Below are 16,996 nucleotides of genomic sequence, written 5' to 3' on the forward strand. Positions count from 1 at the left end.
ACAAATTGTGCAGAGGAATGCTTTTCTTATAAATGTCTGTGATCTGCTTATATTAACTCTCATTACCTCAGCTGCTTTTGTCACCTCAATTTTGTCTGTACAAGATTTCTTCCCTGCCGCCCTCCCCCCCCTTTCCTTGGTTGCATAATTATTTTATATAAGTACATCACATACATTTTATGTATAAAGTATTACTTTGCCCTGGTTTTAGAGATTACTTTCTCCTTAGCTATTAAATCAATAGGCTGTCATAAAATGAAAACTGAACTTGAAATGTTTTATTTTTTTAAAAATTAATATTTTGGGGTCTGCATTGTAAACTGAAAAATAAATAAAATCTTTTAAATTTTGATAAAATTGATCTTTTTTTGTTTGCTTGCCTTTATAGATCGTAAAAGTGGAAGTCTGAAAACAAGGACGCAGAGAAGGAGACTGAGAAAGTAATGGACAAAGTCACGTTAGTAAGAGTCAATCTGAATGTGTCAGTCTCAAGGATGGGGGGAATCACTCAAATACGAATTTCTGCATCAAAATATGACATTTTATCTTAGTACTGTAGTTTCTGACACTACCCAGAAAGCCTGTCTTTGGGGAGATGTCCTCAGAGTACAGGCGTGAATGACTCATCCATTCCTGCCGAAAGTCTCTTACTGGTTACAGTCATTTGTGCTGCCCAGTTGCCTCATGAGCTCCAGTCCTCAGACACCACTCCTGTCCTCCATGGCCTTTCAAAGATGGAGAGAGGCTTGGCAATAACATCTGCCAGCTCCCTCATCACTCACGGGTGCATCCCATCGGGGCCCATGGATTTGTGGGTGTTAAGTCTGCTAAAGTGATCTCTAACACGGTCCTCCTTGACCAGGGGAAAGTCTTCCTTTCTCCAGACTTCCTCTCTTGCCTCCAGGATTTGGGAAGCCAGAGGGCTGGCCTTGGTGGTGAAGACTGAAGCAAAGGCAGCATTTAGTAACTCCTCCCTCTCGGTGTCCTTTGCCACCAGGGCACTCACCTCATCCAGCAGTGGGCCCACGTTTTCCCTAGTCGCCCTTTTCCTGCTGATGTACTTGAAGAAGCCCTTCTTGTTGTCCTTGACCTCCCTCACCAGATTTAATTCCAAATGGACCTTGGCCTTCCTCATTGCATCCCTGCATGTTCTGACAATGTTCCTGTATTCCTCCCAAATGGTCTGTACCTTTTTTCACCTTGTCTTTGAGTTTTGTTCGAAGCTCCTTGCTCGTCCTGGCAGATCTTCTGCCCCCGTTGCTTGATTTCTTACTCATAGGGATGTACCCATCTTGAGCTCAGAGGAAATGATGCTTGAATATTAGCCTCGTGGACTCCCCTCCCTACCAGAGCCCTAACCCATGGGATTCCTCCAAGTAGGTCCTCGACGAGGCCAAAGTTAGCTTTCCTGGAGACCAGGGTTCCAGTCCTGCTTATTGCCCTGCTTCCTCCATGCAGGATCCTGAACTCCACCATCTCATAGTTGCTGCAGCCAAGGCTGCCCCAACCTTCATGTCCCCAACCAGCCATTCTTTGTTTGTGAGTACAAGGTCAAGCAGCACACCTTGCCTCGGTTCCTCCACCACCTATGTCAAAAAGTTATCACCAATGCTTTTCAGGAACCTTCTGGACTGTGTGTGCTTAGCTTTGTTGTCTTTCTAGCAGATACCGGGGTGGTTGAAGTCCCCCATGAGAAGCAGGGCCTGTGATCGTGAGGCGCCTCCAGCTGCCTGTAGGAGGCCTCATCAACTTCCTCCTCCCGACCAGGTGGCCTGTGACAGACACCCACAGCAGTGTCCCCAGTATTGGCCTGCCCCTTAATCTTTACCGCCTCTTGACTCATTCTGCACCCACCCCTTGGGAGAGCTCAATGCATTCCAGTTCTCCCTCACGCAGAGAGCGACTCCACCACCTCTCCCTGCTGGCCTGTCTTTCCTAAAATCTACATAGCCATCCACGATGGCATTCCAGTCATGTGCGCTATCCCACCATATCTCTGTAACTGCAATGAGATCGTGGCCCTGCGGCCACACAGATCTCCCATTCCTCCTGTCCGTTCCCAACGCTGCACGCGTTGCTGTACGGGCATTTCAGGGAGGTAACCGAGCACGCAGGCTTCCCAGGAGGGGTGTGAGGAGATCCACCATAGCCCTGTGCACCCCTGAGGTGGCTGGCCGCCTGGTGCCCACCTCGGGGGGCAGCTAAGGGACATGGATCACTGCGCTGGTTGGCCTGGCTTATTCCCCAGTTGGATGCGATGGCATGAGCACTGCCGCTTCGCATCCCTCCCCCTGAGTCCACCGGTCCTTCAGTCCCCCAAGGAAGGTGCTCCCTGCAGGAGCCCCTACCCTGGCAGCAGGTTGGGGCTGGTTCCCCTTGTTCAGTCTCTGCAGAGCAGTGAAGGGGAGCAGCGGCAGCACCAGGTGGGACCAGATCCTGGCGGGCCTCACGCAGCCGCCTCAGGGGGCTTCTGGAAAATGGGAAAAGCTGAGCACCACAAGAGGCTGAGGAAGGGCATAGCCAAAGTGATTACACTGATTCTTGACTTGTAGATAACTAAATGTTTTCTATCATGGGCTAGCATAATGAATTGATCCCATAGGTCATTTCTTCTTCTTCACAAAGTCCATAGATTACAGGATGAAAATCCTGGGGAGAAATAATACTCTGCTACCTGTTGAATTTCTTCCCTTTTTCCACTCTTCTTCCTTGGCTTGGTGTTCATCCCTCTGCATCTCCTTCCCCCCAGCTGCCACCACTTCCCAGCCAATCCTTTCTTCATGTTATGAAAATGACCAGCCATGCAATTAGGAATATTGAAATTCACTCATTAACACTGCAGCAAAGTGGGCTCTGAGGAGCTCCTACTTCCCAGCTTGCTGTGCCACCCTGCCAGCGGATTCGGGAAGGCAACACCACAGTGGTTTATCCTGGTTTTCTTCCCAACCCAGACAGCTGGTTATAACTGGTTGAGCTATGGCTGGAGTTCAGCACAATTCGCATGTCTCAGACAGTCTATATAAACACTGTTCCTACTCAGAGATCCTATTGGAAGAAGTGTCTGTTGGGTACTTAGTGAATTACAGGCTTTAGAAACTACCTGGCAATGCTGGAGGCCTTGAACCAGACACAAAACTTCCACTAACGCAACCTTTAGCGTCTTAAGTAGGTACTTGGCCGCCGATCGGTTTTAGGCACGCTGTAAAGGGACTTTCTAAAAAAAGTCTGACTCTGGACCAGCATCCCTGTTTGTTTCATCTCGATTTGGAGTGGTTAAATAGGAATTTGCAAAGGAAATGAATAAGGAGACCAGCTTCTTTCATTTAAAAGGCTTGTCTAAGTAGAACCAAGCGACAAAGGAATTCAGTGTAAGGTTTGCAATTTTTGTCGCTCTTGTCTAACCAGATTTACATCGTCAGAAACAAAACAAACAAACAAACCCCCCAAACCAACATGAGAGCACGAGCGTTTTAGAACATGTGCATTACAAGTGATACAGAATATGCATTTATGACTCAAAATTTTAAACAGCTGAGAAATAAATATGCAAAGTAGATTGTTCTGTTTGCAGATGGTAATCCTGCCACACTGATTTTGCTCAGCTGTCTGATTTTTCAGTGTCTGCATTCCTGGTTCCTGGGGTTCCTGATTAAGAAATAAAATATGAGTCACGGTGCATGGTTACCTTCTGCACATCTGAAAGGGTAAGTGGGTGACTGAAAACAGATTATTGGAAGCTGATCTTGCCCTGCTGAATTCATTGCGATGTCAAGGGACTGGGGAAAAAAAAAAAATCCTATCCCCACTCTGCCCCTCGTTTTTACAGTGGTAGGATAAAGGTTCCTCCCAGCTCCTGTAGATCCTTGCAGTGAATGGGCCCGGCTCTCCTGGGGGTCTCTGCGGGTGGGGACGGCCGGCGGGCAGCACGCTGCTTGGCAAGGTGAGGCACATCCCTTTCCCTCCCTCTCCTGAGGATGACTCAGTCGGTTATTAAAGATTTCCAGCTTCCAGCTAAAAATGGCATCAGAAGCGGTGCCCTGGAGGGAAGAGGGGGAGACGTGAGAAATGGGTTCTGTTCCTGTCTCCGCTGCCTAACACACACACACACATGCGCACACATGCGCAGGGCTGATGTGCAGCTCATCTGGGAAAAGTTTATTTTGCAATAAGAGGGGTTAGTATTCTGCTACAGGCTTTTGCAAAGACTGGATCCAATTTTCGGAGCCTGTTGCCAATAGTTGTGAGTCATTTCCTTGGAATCCTACCTTTGGTGTTTATTTCCCTTAGAAGGAAACTTGTAAAAGAATAATAATAGCTCTCATTCTTCGTAGAAAGTAGCACACAGCAAAGTGGGAGACAACTTGCTCTTTGTTCCAAAACACTTTTTTGTTAGTTTTGTTTACTTTCTTCAACAGACAAAAAGTGAAGAAGGCAATATAATTAACCCCATAAACCATCTAAATTACGGTGCCAGTGACATGCATGTGCTGCTGCACCAGAGTGAAAGTTAAGTGGGGAAGCGGTTTTAATTGGTCCCTTTTAAAGAACAAATGACGAGAAGTGCCTTGTGATTTGGGAAGTCTCCTGTAACAGAAGGGCTTTGCTTTTTCTCAGCCCTTCCTGACTGCTGGGACACCTTTTTCTCTCTGACTTCAGTCCCAATAACAACATCTAACACATAATCAGTGTCAAAACCCGTTACAAAGGTTAACTAATCAGAAATGCTGTCAGTTACACTTTGCAGCAATAGGACCGCCTCTTACCTTCAGGATACTGAAACATTTTGCAAACTGAACTCCCACTGAGCTAAGTGGATCTGGGACACAGCTTTATGTGTCTAGCAGGGCCACGCAGCCACCAGTGGGGTGGAGGCTGAGAGCATGCGAGACATTTTGGCTAAGAACACTGGAAAAAATATTTATGCTTACTGAAATAAATACCATGGGGCTTTATTGTTCTCCCTGAGCAGGCAGGCAAAGCAGCCTTCAGGAGATGGCTGCAGTAAACTTGATGCCACCTTTCCTCATATCTGCCAGAGCCTTGTGGGGGGAAAAAAACCCCCACAACCAAACAACAAAAAAAACAACCAGAAGACTGCAAATTTACTTGTATTCATAGATTTGCATAATTTCTGGGGCAAGCTCTAACTGTTAGAACCACTATTTAAGAGTTCATTGCATATAGGCTACCAAGAGTACTGATAGGTGACATATACCTACAAAGAAACAAAAGAGGAAACCTCTTTTCTGTCAGTTATAAAAACCTTCTCTAGCTCTGCTTCATAGAAACCAGAACAGGAGAAAGCACAACTGTTAAGAATTCAAAAGAACATTTTTTTTTTTTTGTCATTTTTTTTCCTCTGAAAAATGCCTGCTAAGTAAACCAGGGGACTCTGACAAACTGGGACAGAGTAACTTCAGAAAGTCTTTCTGGGAAGGATTCAAGTGAGAAATATGAAAAGAAAAAAAAAAAATTAGCATGTGGGAATTGGGAAAGTTAGATAAATATTTGCTTGGAATTCTGTCTTGAGAAAGACACACAAGCATCTGGAGTTGTATAATCTACATTAGGACAGAAGTTAAATAAGACACCTTTGAAACACTTCCAAGGAAGGGCTGTGTCTTAACAAAGAAATCAATTTCTCATATCAAGTTAATTCCTTTTCCACCAAATGGTAAGTCCAGCTCTAGAAAAAGAAGGGGGGGAAAAAAGAAAGCAAAAAGAAAAAGCCAGTACATTCCTTGAAATTCCCTGAAGTGAGGGCCAAGAAACACAGGGAAAAACACTAGACTTGGCAGGTCTATAGTTTATCTATACCTCCAAAGGATGAAAAGCTGAATTGACCCCGTTGGCACACAGACCTGTTGTTCTACCAGTCTAGTTATTTCAGCCAGCCTTAACCCTTTCGTTCTTCTATCGTGCTTACGTTACACAGTGTTACATGTGCTTCTGAGGTGCAGCTGGAGGAACATAAAGCCATCGCTGCCTGGGGCCCACGCTGTCTCGCTGCCACCTGTTCTCATCCCCTCTTCTCTCTGCCTCCTCCCTGCAGTCTCCGGTGTGTGGCTCTGCATCAACCTCACCACAGGCCAGGGACCTTTCTGCACTGGCACGATGGGATACTGCCGTTCTTGGCAGTTTTATGTCAACAGAGAAGGAGGAGATCTCTCTGTCTGCTCCCAACCCATGGCCTGCCTCTTGGAAGTCAAATTTTCAGTTTAAATCCAACATGGCCAATTCTAGAAGCTTTTCCCTTTCTGGCAGCCTAGCTTCCAGAGCCCTAAGCGCAGGGATCGTCTTTGCCACTCTGCTTTCCCATAATGTGACAGGGCTGCCGGAGTGTGCTGCGATTCAGTGTCCCCAGTGTTTCCACTGCTTCATTCATAATGTTACTACAACTCCACACATATCTATCCAGACAATAAACATTTTAATCAAGGCCCTTGTTATCTCCCATCTCTGTTTGTAACTTCCTCCTCCTTGAACTTGTGACATATCAGCCAATTTGATCTGTTTAAACACAAGCTCCCAACATCCTCTCCGCTATCCACTGCTGTGGTCAGAGCCAATCCACCGCCTGCCTTTCCTGCTTATTTGCCTGCATCTAGTGTTTTATTTTCACATGCTAGGTTGTCTCAGCTCCGCCTTAGCTGTCATCACTCCACCGTTGTCCCTACTGCATGGCTCTGCTCCCTTCGCCAGTGATGCTGGCATCCTCGGGCACATATCTGCTGCTCCCAGGGGAGCCTTTATACCCTCTTCCATGACGCTTTTGCCCGCAGGATGCCCTGCCTCCCTCGGCTAAGTTGGTGATACCAAACTTTTGTTGCAGCAACCATAAAGAATAGGTAGTTTACAATGAGGTTAGGCTGGAATTGTTTGCATGAGATATAGTTGGGTTTTGTTGTTTTTAATGTATGTTCACTAGTCTGGGTACGTGATTATGCCTTTCCCTTTCTTCTGGCTGTCACTTGCTTTCTCAGACTGTGGGTCTGCACAGCCTGCATGCAGTGCTTGTGCGCGGGGATTTCTGATCACTTCTGCAGTGTGAATTTTCTATAAAGCCAGAAAGGTAACAGCTACCAAAATGATGGCAATTTTGTTTTCTAAGCACTGCATTCCAGATGTTAACAATGGTGTAGTACAGTAAGGAAACACTGATTTCCTCAAGCCATGTTGTTATGCAATGGAAACGCTCCCGAATATACGATAAAGACTGAAACCACTGCAATACTTGGGTACAAACCCAGGAGTTAAGAAAGGAATAGCCATCTGAAGTGTATTCCCTTGTCTTTAATGATCTTGGTGAGACCGGCAGCATTGTTGTCATCACAAGCATTTTATATTTAAGTTTGGGTTTTTAGAGGCATTCTGGAACTGTATAAAGAGCCCTTTTCACTGACATCGCATCAGGCTTGTTATAATGTGAATGGCATCATTACAGTTCTCTCATTAACATCATAATGGCTCTGGAGGAATAGTGAGTGAAAACCCCAGCAAATGGAGTAGCGTAGCAATGTATAGTAGTAGTCTTACTGTGTAAAACTGCACACGGAAAAAGTTTGACATTTTAACCTTCAGGCTGCTGTAGATGCCTCAGGGTGTCCTCACACTGCGTGCATTTGGCTGACAAAATGGAAAAATTGTGGTAGCCTAAGGATGGAGGGCTGGGTTCAATAAAAACTGTGCCTGGCTTCCATGCCACTGAAGGCCACGCAAGGCTCCCAAATGGATTTTTCAAAATTGAATCCAGCCCTCAGTGTCAACCTTTTGCTGTAATTTTGTATAGTAAATGCATTGTATACTCAAATGTACATCTTTCATCCTTTATTTCCAGTGGCGTTAATGGAAATGTAACAATGCGTGTGCTGTTCTGCAAAGTCTCATTGAAACAAACGGGATTTTGGATGAAATCCCTCCATTGCATACGATAATGTAATAGAAATGGGTTGGGCTTACGGCTGGGGGACGATGAGATCTGGTTCTATTTCTGGCTCTGACGCTGATTTGCTGTATGACTTCTGGCAAGATACTCGAGAGTGGATTTTGCCACCCTTAATGGGGAAAAACAGTAGGTTGGCTCTTCAGGAGCAATGCCAGAGGTCCTATTTGTCAAGCTAGGTCCGGTAGCGCTTTTTCAGTAAATACCACCTCATACTTCAGGCTTTCAGTTTTGCCATGTCCAACCACCTTCAGGGAGGCTGACTTTCCCCATGTGCTGAGTACTCACAGCTCCCTTCCCCCTCATTTACAGCAGCTGGAAATCGGTGCTTCTGAAAATCAAACGGGAACAAATAGCATGCCCAGAGCCACAAGCCCTTTTAAAAGCCTGGTTCTCAGCTTCTGTGTGCTGAAGCAAGTCCTGTGCTACAAAATGAGGCTTATTATGTAGCTGAGTGCCACCTATACAGCTTTGTAATGCATGCTGAGTCCTACAAGCTTGGTTTGGGGCTTTAGTTTTCTGGTTGGTTGTTTTGTTTTGTTTTTTCCTTGGGAAGCTCTAATATTTATGCCTTGTTTTTATACAGTTTGGAAACACAGAGAATGTGCATGGACAGTAGCTGTTTATGGAAGTTAACTGGCCTGCCGCTATTAATTTTGCATGTTGTAAATAGCAGAAGCAGTTCATTTACTTTACTGGTGGTCCAGAGAACTCGGGTTTTTTCCCAGATAAATCAGCAGCACTGTACAGAAGGCATCCCAACACTTCTTTCCTTCCCTCCTCTGTTCGTTCCTTCCCTCCTCCGTTCGTTCCTTCCTTCCTTCCCTCCCTCCTTCCCTCTTTCTCTCCTTCCTTCCCATTTCTGCTTAAGCATAGAAAGACCTATTTGTGATGAAATACGGAAAAAAAAAAAAAAAAAAAGCACAGTCAAAATCTCCAGTTCTCATTAAAAAATTCCACAAAGAGATGTCGAATTCATTACAGGCAAAGAAATCCTGACTTTCCCAAAGCAGCAGTGAGTTTCTTCCAACCCTTATTCTCTAAGGACAAACACTGAGTGTTGACATCATGCCAACGTGAGAAGATTGATGTCTCCCTGTGAGTGATTCCTCAGTGCAGATTAATGAGAAGAGTCCATGGGTGCTTTCTAATGACAGCGTAATCTTTTCAGCCACAATATATATGCCTTTTTAGCTGGTGCTTGGGCCACTTTTTGGCCCTGCTCTTAGGTCAGCAGACTGACCCACGTGTTGTTTTGAGCAGTCTTTCCATGTGTCAGTATTCCACTGGTAACAAAGAGGTGTGGGGAATAAATAATATATATTGTCTGTGGCAGGGATAACTTCCAGAGGGCCAGTCTAGCGGCTTGCCATCCCCCATGTCATTGTCTTTTTGCCCAGGAAAACGAAGGTGGCATTAATGGGCTACTGCAAGAAAATGACTGAGAGCCACATGCAGCACGTGATCGGTCGGTTGATTCTGAGGAAGGGGTTTAGGCACCCTGCGGTGCAATGGCGGTGAGGTCTGGCGGCCTTCACAGGCCAGCTGCTTGGGGATTTCAGCTGGTACCCCCTTGGTCTCCCCTCTTCTGCCCCAGTGAGGAGCGCAGGGCAGACCCACGCGTGCAGGCATCTCTGGAACAGAAAGTTAGCGCATGCTGGAAGCCCGTTGCTCAATAAAGTAGCAGCCTTGTGCATTCTTCCAGGATTTAAGAAAACAACTGGCAGATGTGAATGATTTATTTTTCCTCCCTCTTCTGCTGCGGTTTATTTTTTCCTCTTGTTCGAGAGCGCTCAGCTGCTAACACAAACAATTGCTGAAATTCCACCTGCCCACCTGCGGCCCCTCCTTCCCGCTGCTCGCCCGGGCCCTCGCCTTCCTCCGAGGGGAACTACAGCCCGCTTTCTTCGAGAGAGGAGGAGGAGGAGGAGGAAGGAGAGGGAGGGGCCGGGCCGCGTCTGGGCGCATTGTTCAGCGCTCCTCTGCCAAGAAATAGGTGACTATGAACTCATCCCTAGCCCCTCGCGGAAAGTTTGCTCCCTTCCCTCCCCTCCCCTCCCGCCTGCTGGCGCGGCAGGAGGCAGCTCGCAGCCTGGCGCTGGCCCTCCAGTCCCCGCTCCTGCTTAATATTCCGCCCGCTCCGCCGATGTTGTGCTTGGCTCCGGTGGGACTGCAACTCACGGCTTGAAACCGGAGCCAATTTTCTGTCTTAGTCTCGCAGTGTTTTGACTGGAGGCAGATCCAGTTCAGTCCGATCGGGGCTAGTGGAAACAACTACCTAAGTCTCTGCTGTCTGCTTCGTTTGGGAGGGAAGAAAGAAGAAAGAAACGCGATCCCTAACTGCTGGGCGCGCTCTCTCGCACACACACACACACACACGCACTCGCACACCCCGCGGCGCGCACACACACGGAGACACGCACCGCAGGCACACGCAGGCACACAGGCTCGCAGGGCCGTCGGTGCCGAGCGCGCCGTGCCAACACCGCCGGCAGAAAATGGGAAGCGAGTGAGCGGATCCGTGCCGGTGTGTGAGCGGGGCCGGGGGCCGGCGGGAGCGGGGCCGGGGGGCGGGGGCCGGCGGGAGCGGGGCGGGGGGGGGCGCGCAGCAACTCCCGTGGCCGAGGACCCCGCGCCCTTTGTGGGAGAGGGCTCCGGTCATTTTCCTGCCGTAAGAAGGAAAGCGGGGGAGAGTGTGCCCGTGCCAGACGTATCCGCGGGTATTTGCTATGTGCGCGTCCACAGCGGTGCGACGCCGCGGGGGCACCGAGCGGGGGGGGCGGCGGGGTGCCGGGCGCTCACCGCGCTGCTTCGCTTCCAGGTGCTGGCGCCCGCGATGACCCTGGTGCTGCCCATGCAGCGGCTCGGCCGCCCCATCGCCGCCGAGGGAGCCGCCGACCTCGCCGCCTACCGCGCCCTCTGGGAGCCGCCCTGCTGCGGCCGCCCCGGCCCCGCCGCCCCGCCGGCCGCCGGGCCCCCCGCCGCAGGTAGGCACCGCGCCGATGGGGGCGGCGGGACGGCGGCGGGGGCGCGGGCCGAGGGCGGGGGGGCTCCCGCGGGCCGGCCCGGGCGGCCGCAGGTGCGCGGGGGTCACCGGGCGCCGCAGCAGCCGGGGCGGGGGACGCACCGCGGGAGGCTGCCGCCCGGTGCCCGCCGCCCGGTGCCGGAGCGAAAGTTTTGCCGAAGCCGAGCGCCCTGGGGGCGCAGCCGCTCCCCGCGCCGCCCGGTGACTCGCCCTCGGCTGCCCGGGCCGGCGCGGAGCGTGCCCGTCAGGTGGGGGCTCCTTTCTGGTGGCTGCGAACCAATGTGAAAATATGCGGTGGAGTTCTCCCGTAGCGCGACGGGAAATGAAAAGTATTTTGTTTGGAGAACCTCCGGCAAACCGCATGTCATTTGTCATATCTGATTTATTACCCGCAGGATCGCATTACAGGGGAATTTCAAATCCTGTAACAACATCCAAGATCACATACTTTAAAAGGAAATATGTGGAAGAAGAGGATTTTCATCCACCACTCAGCAGCTGTACACATAAAGTATGTTTTCTCATAGTCATTATTTTTACTCCGAGTTTCAGATGCTTAGTAACACTCGATTGACCCATTTCCAGAAGGCTGAAATACTCGGCTGAAATTAGGAGCATGATCCAGCTGTTTGCGCAGAAACAAATAGTTGTCACTTGTTCGCATTTATTGTTTTATTGTCATCAAATTGCTTAAGAAGCAGAGGCATTTCTTCATTTATAACAACTGTAAATGGAAACACTGAGAATAACTTTTTTTTTTTCCCTCCAGATTTTTTTGTCCTTAGTTAGTTTTTAGAACATGCTTACAGAAACAGCTCCGTAACAACATTCAAACAGCAGAGAGGAAGAATATAAATAAAAAGGGCCCATGATTTCCCCCCTGCCCCCCACCTCGTTCAAAACTCTTTCCAGGGGAGAAAACAGTAATAGGTTCCATGTACCCCAAATGGGTTACAGATCCTCTAGAAAGACAGGACTTGGAAAGTGAGTGCAAGCTGCTTCAGTATTTAATCCTGTTTATTAAAAAGCTAATAACTCCAAAAGGACAGATTAGTAAATGAAAGAGTATTTTTTTAAATGAAAGCTGGCAGGGGAGGGATTAGAGCAAACATTTCCCAGGCCAGTGAATACATAAATTGAAATCTAAGGGGTTTTTACGAGTGATTTTACGCTCTTGTTCATTAAGGGCTCAGTCCTGTAAGGGATGGAACACCTGGGGTGATGCGCTTAAGGATAGTCTGTGCCTTGAGACACCATCTTTACCTTGCTGGATCGTACCCGGCCTGTGGCAGCCCAGTGCTACCCACATACTATTGGTAATGGAGAGGATACAGTATAATCTGATTAAAGCACAGCTTATGGTAGGCAACGGTACCACCAGGGCCGCCGAGACAGAAAGCTAGAACAGGTCAAGATGTGGTGCGAGTTCATAGGTGATCGTTACCTGTGTGGCAGAGGCAGCTGCCTGAGGTGCAAGGAATGCTGAGTGCCTCATCCCTACCTGGGACACTGGGCAGGGAGGTCTGCCCAGTGGGATCCTATTTCCCTGGAGGGATTTCCGCAGAGGAGGAACGAGCAGGAACACTGAGCTCGCTTCCCAAGTACCTTAAGAGTAGCCAAAGGAATTTTCAGCTGCAAATAGTGTTGGCTGGGAATAAGTACCTGACCAGGGAGGTGAAAAACTGCCCCACCGTTAATTCCAGAAGGTGTCTGGTCTGTTGCCAGAGCAATGAATAAATAGCACCGAGGGTGTTGAGAAATGAGCTCTGGTTAGTGAGTGTGTCTCCCACATGTCACATCACTCTCTGATTTCAGCCAGTTGTTGGTTGTTTTTTTTTTCTTGGCTAGATAGTTGGATTTTTGTATCAGTGACTATTTCCCTTGCAAAGGGGAAGAATAATTGGTTATCCCTTTCTTACAGCATAAAAGCCAGTTGTAGAGGTATTGGTAAAACAGACCTGTCCTCAACATTGTTTTGTGCTGTTGTAGAGGTTTACCATGTCACAAGCCCTGGGTCACCCGTTTCTTCCGTTTGGCACAAATACATTCTCTGCTTTGCAGTGCTGAGCTCTGGGGCAGGGAGGATGCCCACCGAGTTTCTTTGAATTTCTTATACATGTTTTTTTACCTCTGCTGTCCAGTAAAGAAAGAGTTATGTTCTGACATTACTTGTCCCATAGTGAGTGTGAGACCGAGGGCCTAGAGCGTCTCTCTGGAGGGTTGCTGGCAAACATCTGTAGTAGAAAGCCTTTGACAACTTGTTCCTACTGGTGGCCCTCCGGGTTGTATCTCCAGAAGGATCACAGTTCAAGGCTTACTGGTTTGCTCCAGGCTTTTATGGCTTCACTGACTGTTGCTGCAGCAGGTATAAAGGACGCAAATTAACCTATAGGCTTAATATAATTTAAAATGAGTCATTTATTATAGAAAATTACTCTCTCTAACAAAGAAGAGCTTCAGCTGTGAACTCACATGAAAAGACTGCCAATTTTTGTTTTTACGAGGCACTGTGCTGCTTCTAAGCCCTGCAGACAGGACCAGGCTGTGGAAAGAGCTAGAGGGCTGGGGAGAGCTGAATGGATGTGAAAAGCAGCTGTGCTTTAAGCTCTTTCAGTCCTCATAGCTACGACTTCCACTCTGCAAAAATGCTGTAACCATGTGGGAAAGGGAAGAATGATCAAGCCACAGATGGGGGGGATTTAGAGCAGTCTCTCTTTGTGCTGTGCTGCTCTCCTCCTACGCAAACCAAATTCTTACTAAAAATGAAAATCAGTTAATAGTGCTTACAGTAGCATGCATTGCCCCCTCTATTTTGATTCCCAGGGTAGCGATTACAGCGCAGAATCTGGGGCCTCCCGGGGGCAGTAACCTGCTCGTGCTGCCAGTGCTGAGAAAGGGAGCCCTGGAAGGACCATGGAAGGGAGAACAAATCTATGGGCGTCCAGCCAGGATTTCTGCAAATCCCTATCCTCTCTCCGTTTCCTGACCTTGTCCCTGCCTATCTGCGTTCCCACCGGTCCTGTAGAGCACAGGGTGTAGTACACAGGCCAACAGCTGCTCTCCAGATGCTGTGATGCTTTGAGATGGGTTTCTCCCTGCCTCCCTCCCTGCATGTGCTTTCGTACACAAGAGCAGTGTAAGGGAGCTTGGCAAATGGAGACCTCCTCGCTGGAGGGCCTCTTCCACTGGCAGTGGATGAAATGCTTGGACACTTGCTGTGTGAGGTGATGGCTGCTGGCTGTGTCTTGCAAACTTTGAGGCTTCAGGAGGGGACCTTCGCTTTGCTTTAGAGCTTTGTAGAAGCCCCACAGGGGCGATGGAATTGGCTCCATTTACATCAAAAAGCTCCTAGCTATCACTGGAGCAAAACTGCACAACAATTTTATGTTCTAACCCCACATGCCAACAGAGCCAGATCTGTGCGTCTGGATTTTACTCTGCCATTCCGGGTTCGTGCCCTGCAGTTGCCTCTGTGGTGTAGTGCTCAGCTCCTCACCTCCTAAACCTGGGTGAATGCTGTGACCAAGCAAAAGCGGGTCCCCAGCTACATGGGGGTGCAAAATGAAAAGCCAGATTTTGGTGCCTCAGAAAGAGAATAACTAGTGGCACAGGGGGAATACTTTGCTTCATTTTCTTTCTTCTTGCTTGGAACAAAACCGGTTGCCTTCAGTTCTGTATCTTCTGTCTTGCATTTTCAGACAATCTCCGTGTTTGAGGAGCGGGCCCATATTCTTTACATGTCTTTGGAAAAGCTGAAATTCATTGATGATCCTGAAGTCTACCTGCGGAGATCCGTCCTCATCAACAATCTAATGAAGAGAATCCACGGAGAGATCATCATGCAGAACAACTGGTGCTTCTCCGCCTGCTCCTTCAGTGGCACCTCGCCACAAGAGTGGTTTGTGCCTCAGGACTGTCCATACAGAAAACGCCTTCGGATGGCAAAGGAAGAGTATGAGAAGCTCCACACATGCTGCTTCTATCAAGAGTGTGGCAGTCACTATTTAAATCTACCCTACTCTGTTAATGCTAGTGCAGAAAATACTTCCTCCTCTTCCTCCTCCTCCTCCTCTTCCTCCTCCTCCCCCCCCTCCATTTCTTTGCCAAGCTGTTCCCAGCAGGTGGATTATGACATTGGCAGTGCCCCTTCTTACAGGAGTGATGACCAGATACCTGCTAATGAAATATTCATCACTAATACCAGGTCTTACAGTAATCAGGAAAAGGCAAAATTTAATGACGATAAAGGAGGTAATGAACCCGAGCGAGAGGGCGTCGCCCTAAACTGTGAACCTGTAAGAGGCACCCATGCTCTCGAATGTAAAGGCAAATTTTATGACTATTTTGAGACTGGATGTAATGACAAGAGCAACGTAAGTGAATCTTGGAAAAAATCCTTAAGGAAAAAGGAATCTCTACCAAGTAATAAAATGTGCTGCAGCAAAGGAAGTAAAATATGAGGCATCTTTCTTGCTCTGTTGAAGCATGCGCAGCATGTTCATTTGTCTATCAAATTTTTATTTTGAATGGATTTTTTATAGTTTTCTACAAACGAAACAATCATGCCACAAACGTTATGTATAGTCTCAAATGACTGGCGAGCAGATTGCGTAAAGCATCTCTATGATCTCCATCAGCGGGCTATTTATAAATACGGAGACTTCATAAAGAACGCAGTTGCGTTACTGCTTAGCACTATAGTCTGTACAGCTATGGTGTAGGTTTCATTACTGAAAATACCAATCAGCCAGATGGGGAAAACATATCGTTTTATATATCCCCGCCCCCAAGAAGTCTGCCATTAATTAAGAAGAACCTCTGTTATGTTTACCAAGGAATTAGAAGTCTGGTAAACAAATTGATACTACCAGCAAGGGTGATGTGCGCCTCATAACTCAGTATTTGTTCTGACAAAGGACTGTCTTCGTGGACTGGGAGTAAACCATCCTTATCTTTTGTACTGATACTTTTGAATTCCTGGATTCAACGTCTTGTTCAACTGACAAAATAGGACATTGCATAAAGAAATAACCTGTTTATGGGATCTTAACCAGAAACAACACATGCAGCTCAAGTACTTGCATGTTTTCACCTCGGCTGTAATAACTAATGAGGCTTGTTGTTTATACAGGGCAGGTTTTTTTTTTGGTGCCTTACTTTTTGTCTTAATTTTTGCCAGCGTGAAAATTAAGTATGAATCAGTGATACAGCAGGGATTTAACCTAAACAGAGAGAAAAAAAACCCCACCCAACCCACAGGGTGGATCAATATTATTAGAAACCTTTAACCTTTGAAGTACTGAGTTCAACTTCCTATTCAAACATCTCTGTTCTTCCTTTTTGATGCTCAATTGCTTTTTGATTTGCCATCCTTCGGAAGGGATTGAAGAAACAATAGAGAGATGTCTCTTGTAAACAAGCATTCGATGCTTGAGTGTTTCTATGGCAACTGTCTGTTGCTGGGGCTCTTTTTTTTCCCTCTTCGTATAATGAAGTTCATGAACCAGTGGCATGTTTTATACTTTATTCTGTTTCGCATAATTTCTCTCCTTTAGATTGCAAAAGCATGCGGGAGTTTTCTATGACTTTTGCCGTTGATTTAAAAAAGACAAGAAAAGAAAGCAAAAAGCACAATGTTAATCAATAATGTGGTGATAAACACAATTTTATCTGAATGAATGTAAGGAGTTTAATTTTAAAAAAGAACATTTTGGAGAAATGAGCTGAGATTTCAGTGGCTAAGGACAACATTTAGTCATCCCTAGGTAGACCGTTTGCAAAAGTGTGCTGTTTAAAATGCCCAGAAGACATCAGCCAGGTTGGACCGAGAGTATTGTGAGTATTAGATCCACCAAATTAATTGGTTCCCACAGTCCCTGTAACAACTGGCAGGATGTGCTTGGTAAAACAGCCACATCCAAGCCACGGCTGACTCATAATAGCTGTCTGTTCCCACAGCATCATGCACTCAAGAGACATCTTCTCCACTTGATTCTTGTCCAAAGGGCGAAATTCACCTCTGCTGGGGG

General features: G+C 47.5%; 1 protein-coding gene across 1 annotated transcript; it reads left to right on the forward strand.

Moving 5' to 3' along the window:
• Window positions 1-5,497: 5,497 nt before the first annotated feature.
• Window positions 5,498-15,923, forward strand: SERTAD4 (SERTA domain containing 4). The gene is made up of 4 exons (XM_040612349.1): window positions 5,498-10,469; window positions 10,764-10,929; window positions 11,363-11,478; window positions 14,666-15,923. The coding sequence occupies exons 2-4, from the start codon at window positions 10,779-10,781 to the stop codon at window positions 15,425-15,427; spliced, it is 1,029 nt and encodes a 342-aa protein (XP_040468283.1). The 5' UTR covers window positions 5,498-10,469; window positions 10,764-10,778; the 3' UTR covers window positions 15,428-15,923.
• The last annotated feature ends 1,073 nt before the right edge of the window (window positions 15,924-16,996 follow it).

Source organism: Falco naumanni, chromosome 12 (assembly GCF_017639655.2).
Source record: "Falco naumanni isolate bFalNau1 chromosome 12, bFalNau1.pat, whole genome shotgun sequence".
In the NCBI taxonomy this organism is placed as follows: domain Eukaryota; kingdom Metazoa; phylum Chordata; class Aves; order Falconiformes; family Falconidae; genus Falco; species Falco naumanni.

Bases quoted from the DNA above. Each gene is read 5' to 3' on its own strand.
- SERTAD4 (XM_040612349.1), top strand. From the start codon at position 10,779: ATGACCCTGGTGCTGCCCATGCAGCGGCTCGGCCGCCCCATCGCCGCC. The intron at 10,930-11,362 runs GTAGGCACCGCG...TATTACCCGCAG, and splicing joins CGCCGGGCCCCCCGCCGCAG to GATCGCATTACAGGGGAATT. The intron at 11,479-14,665 runs GTATGTTTTCTC...TTGCATTTTCAG, and splicing joins TCAGCAGCTGTACACATAAA to ACAATCTCCGTGTTTGAGGA.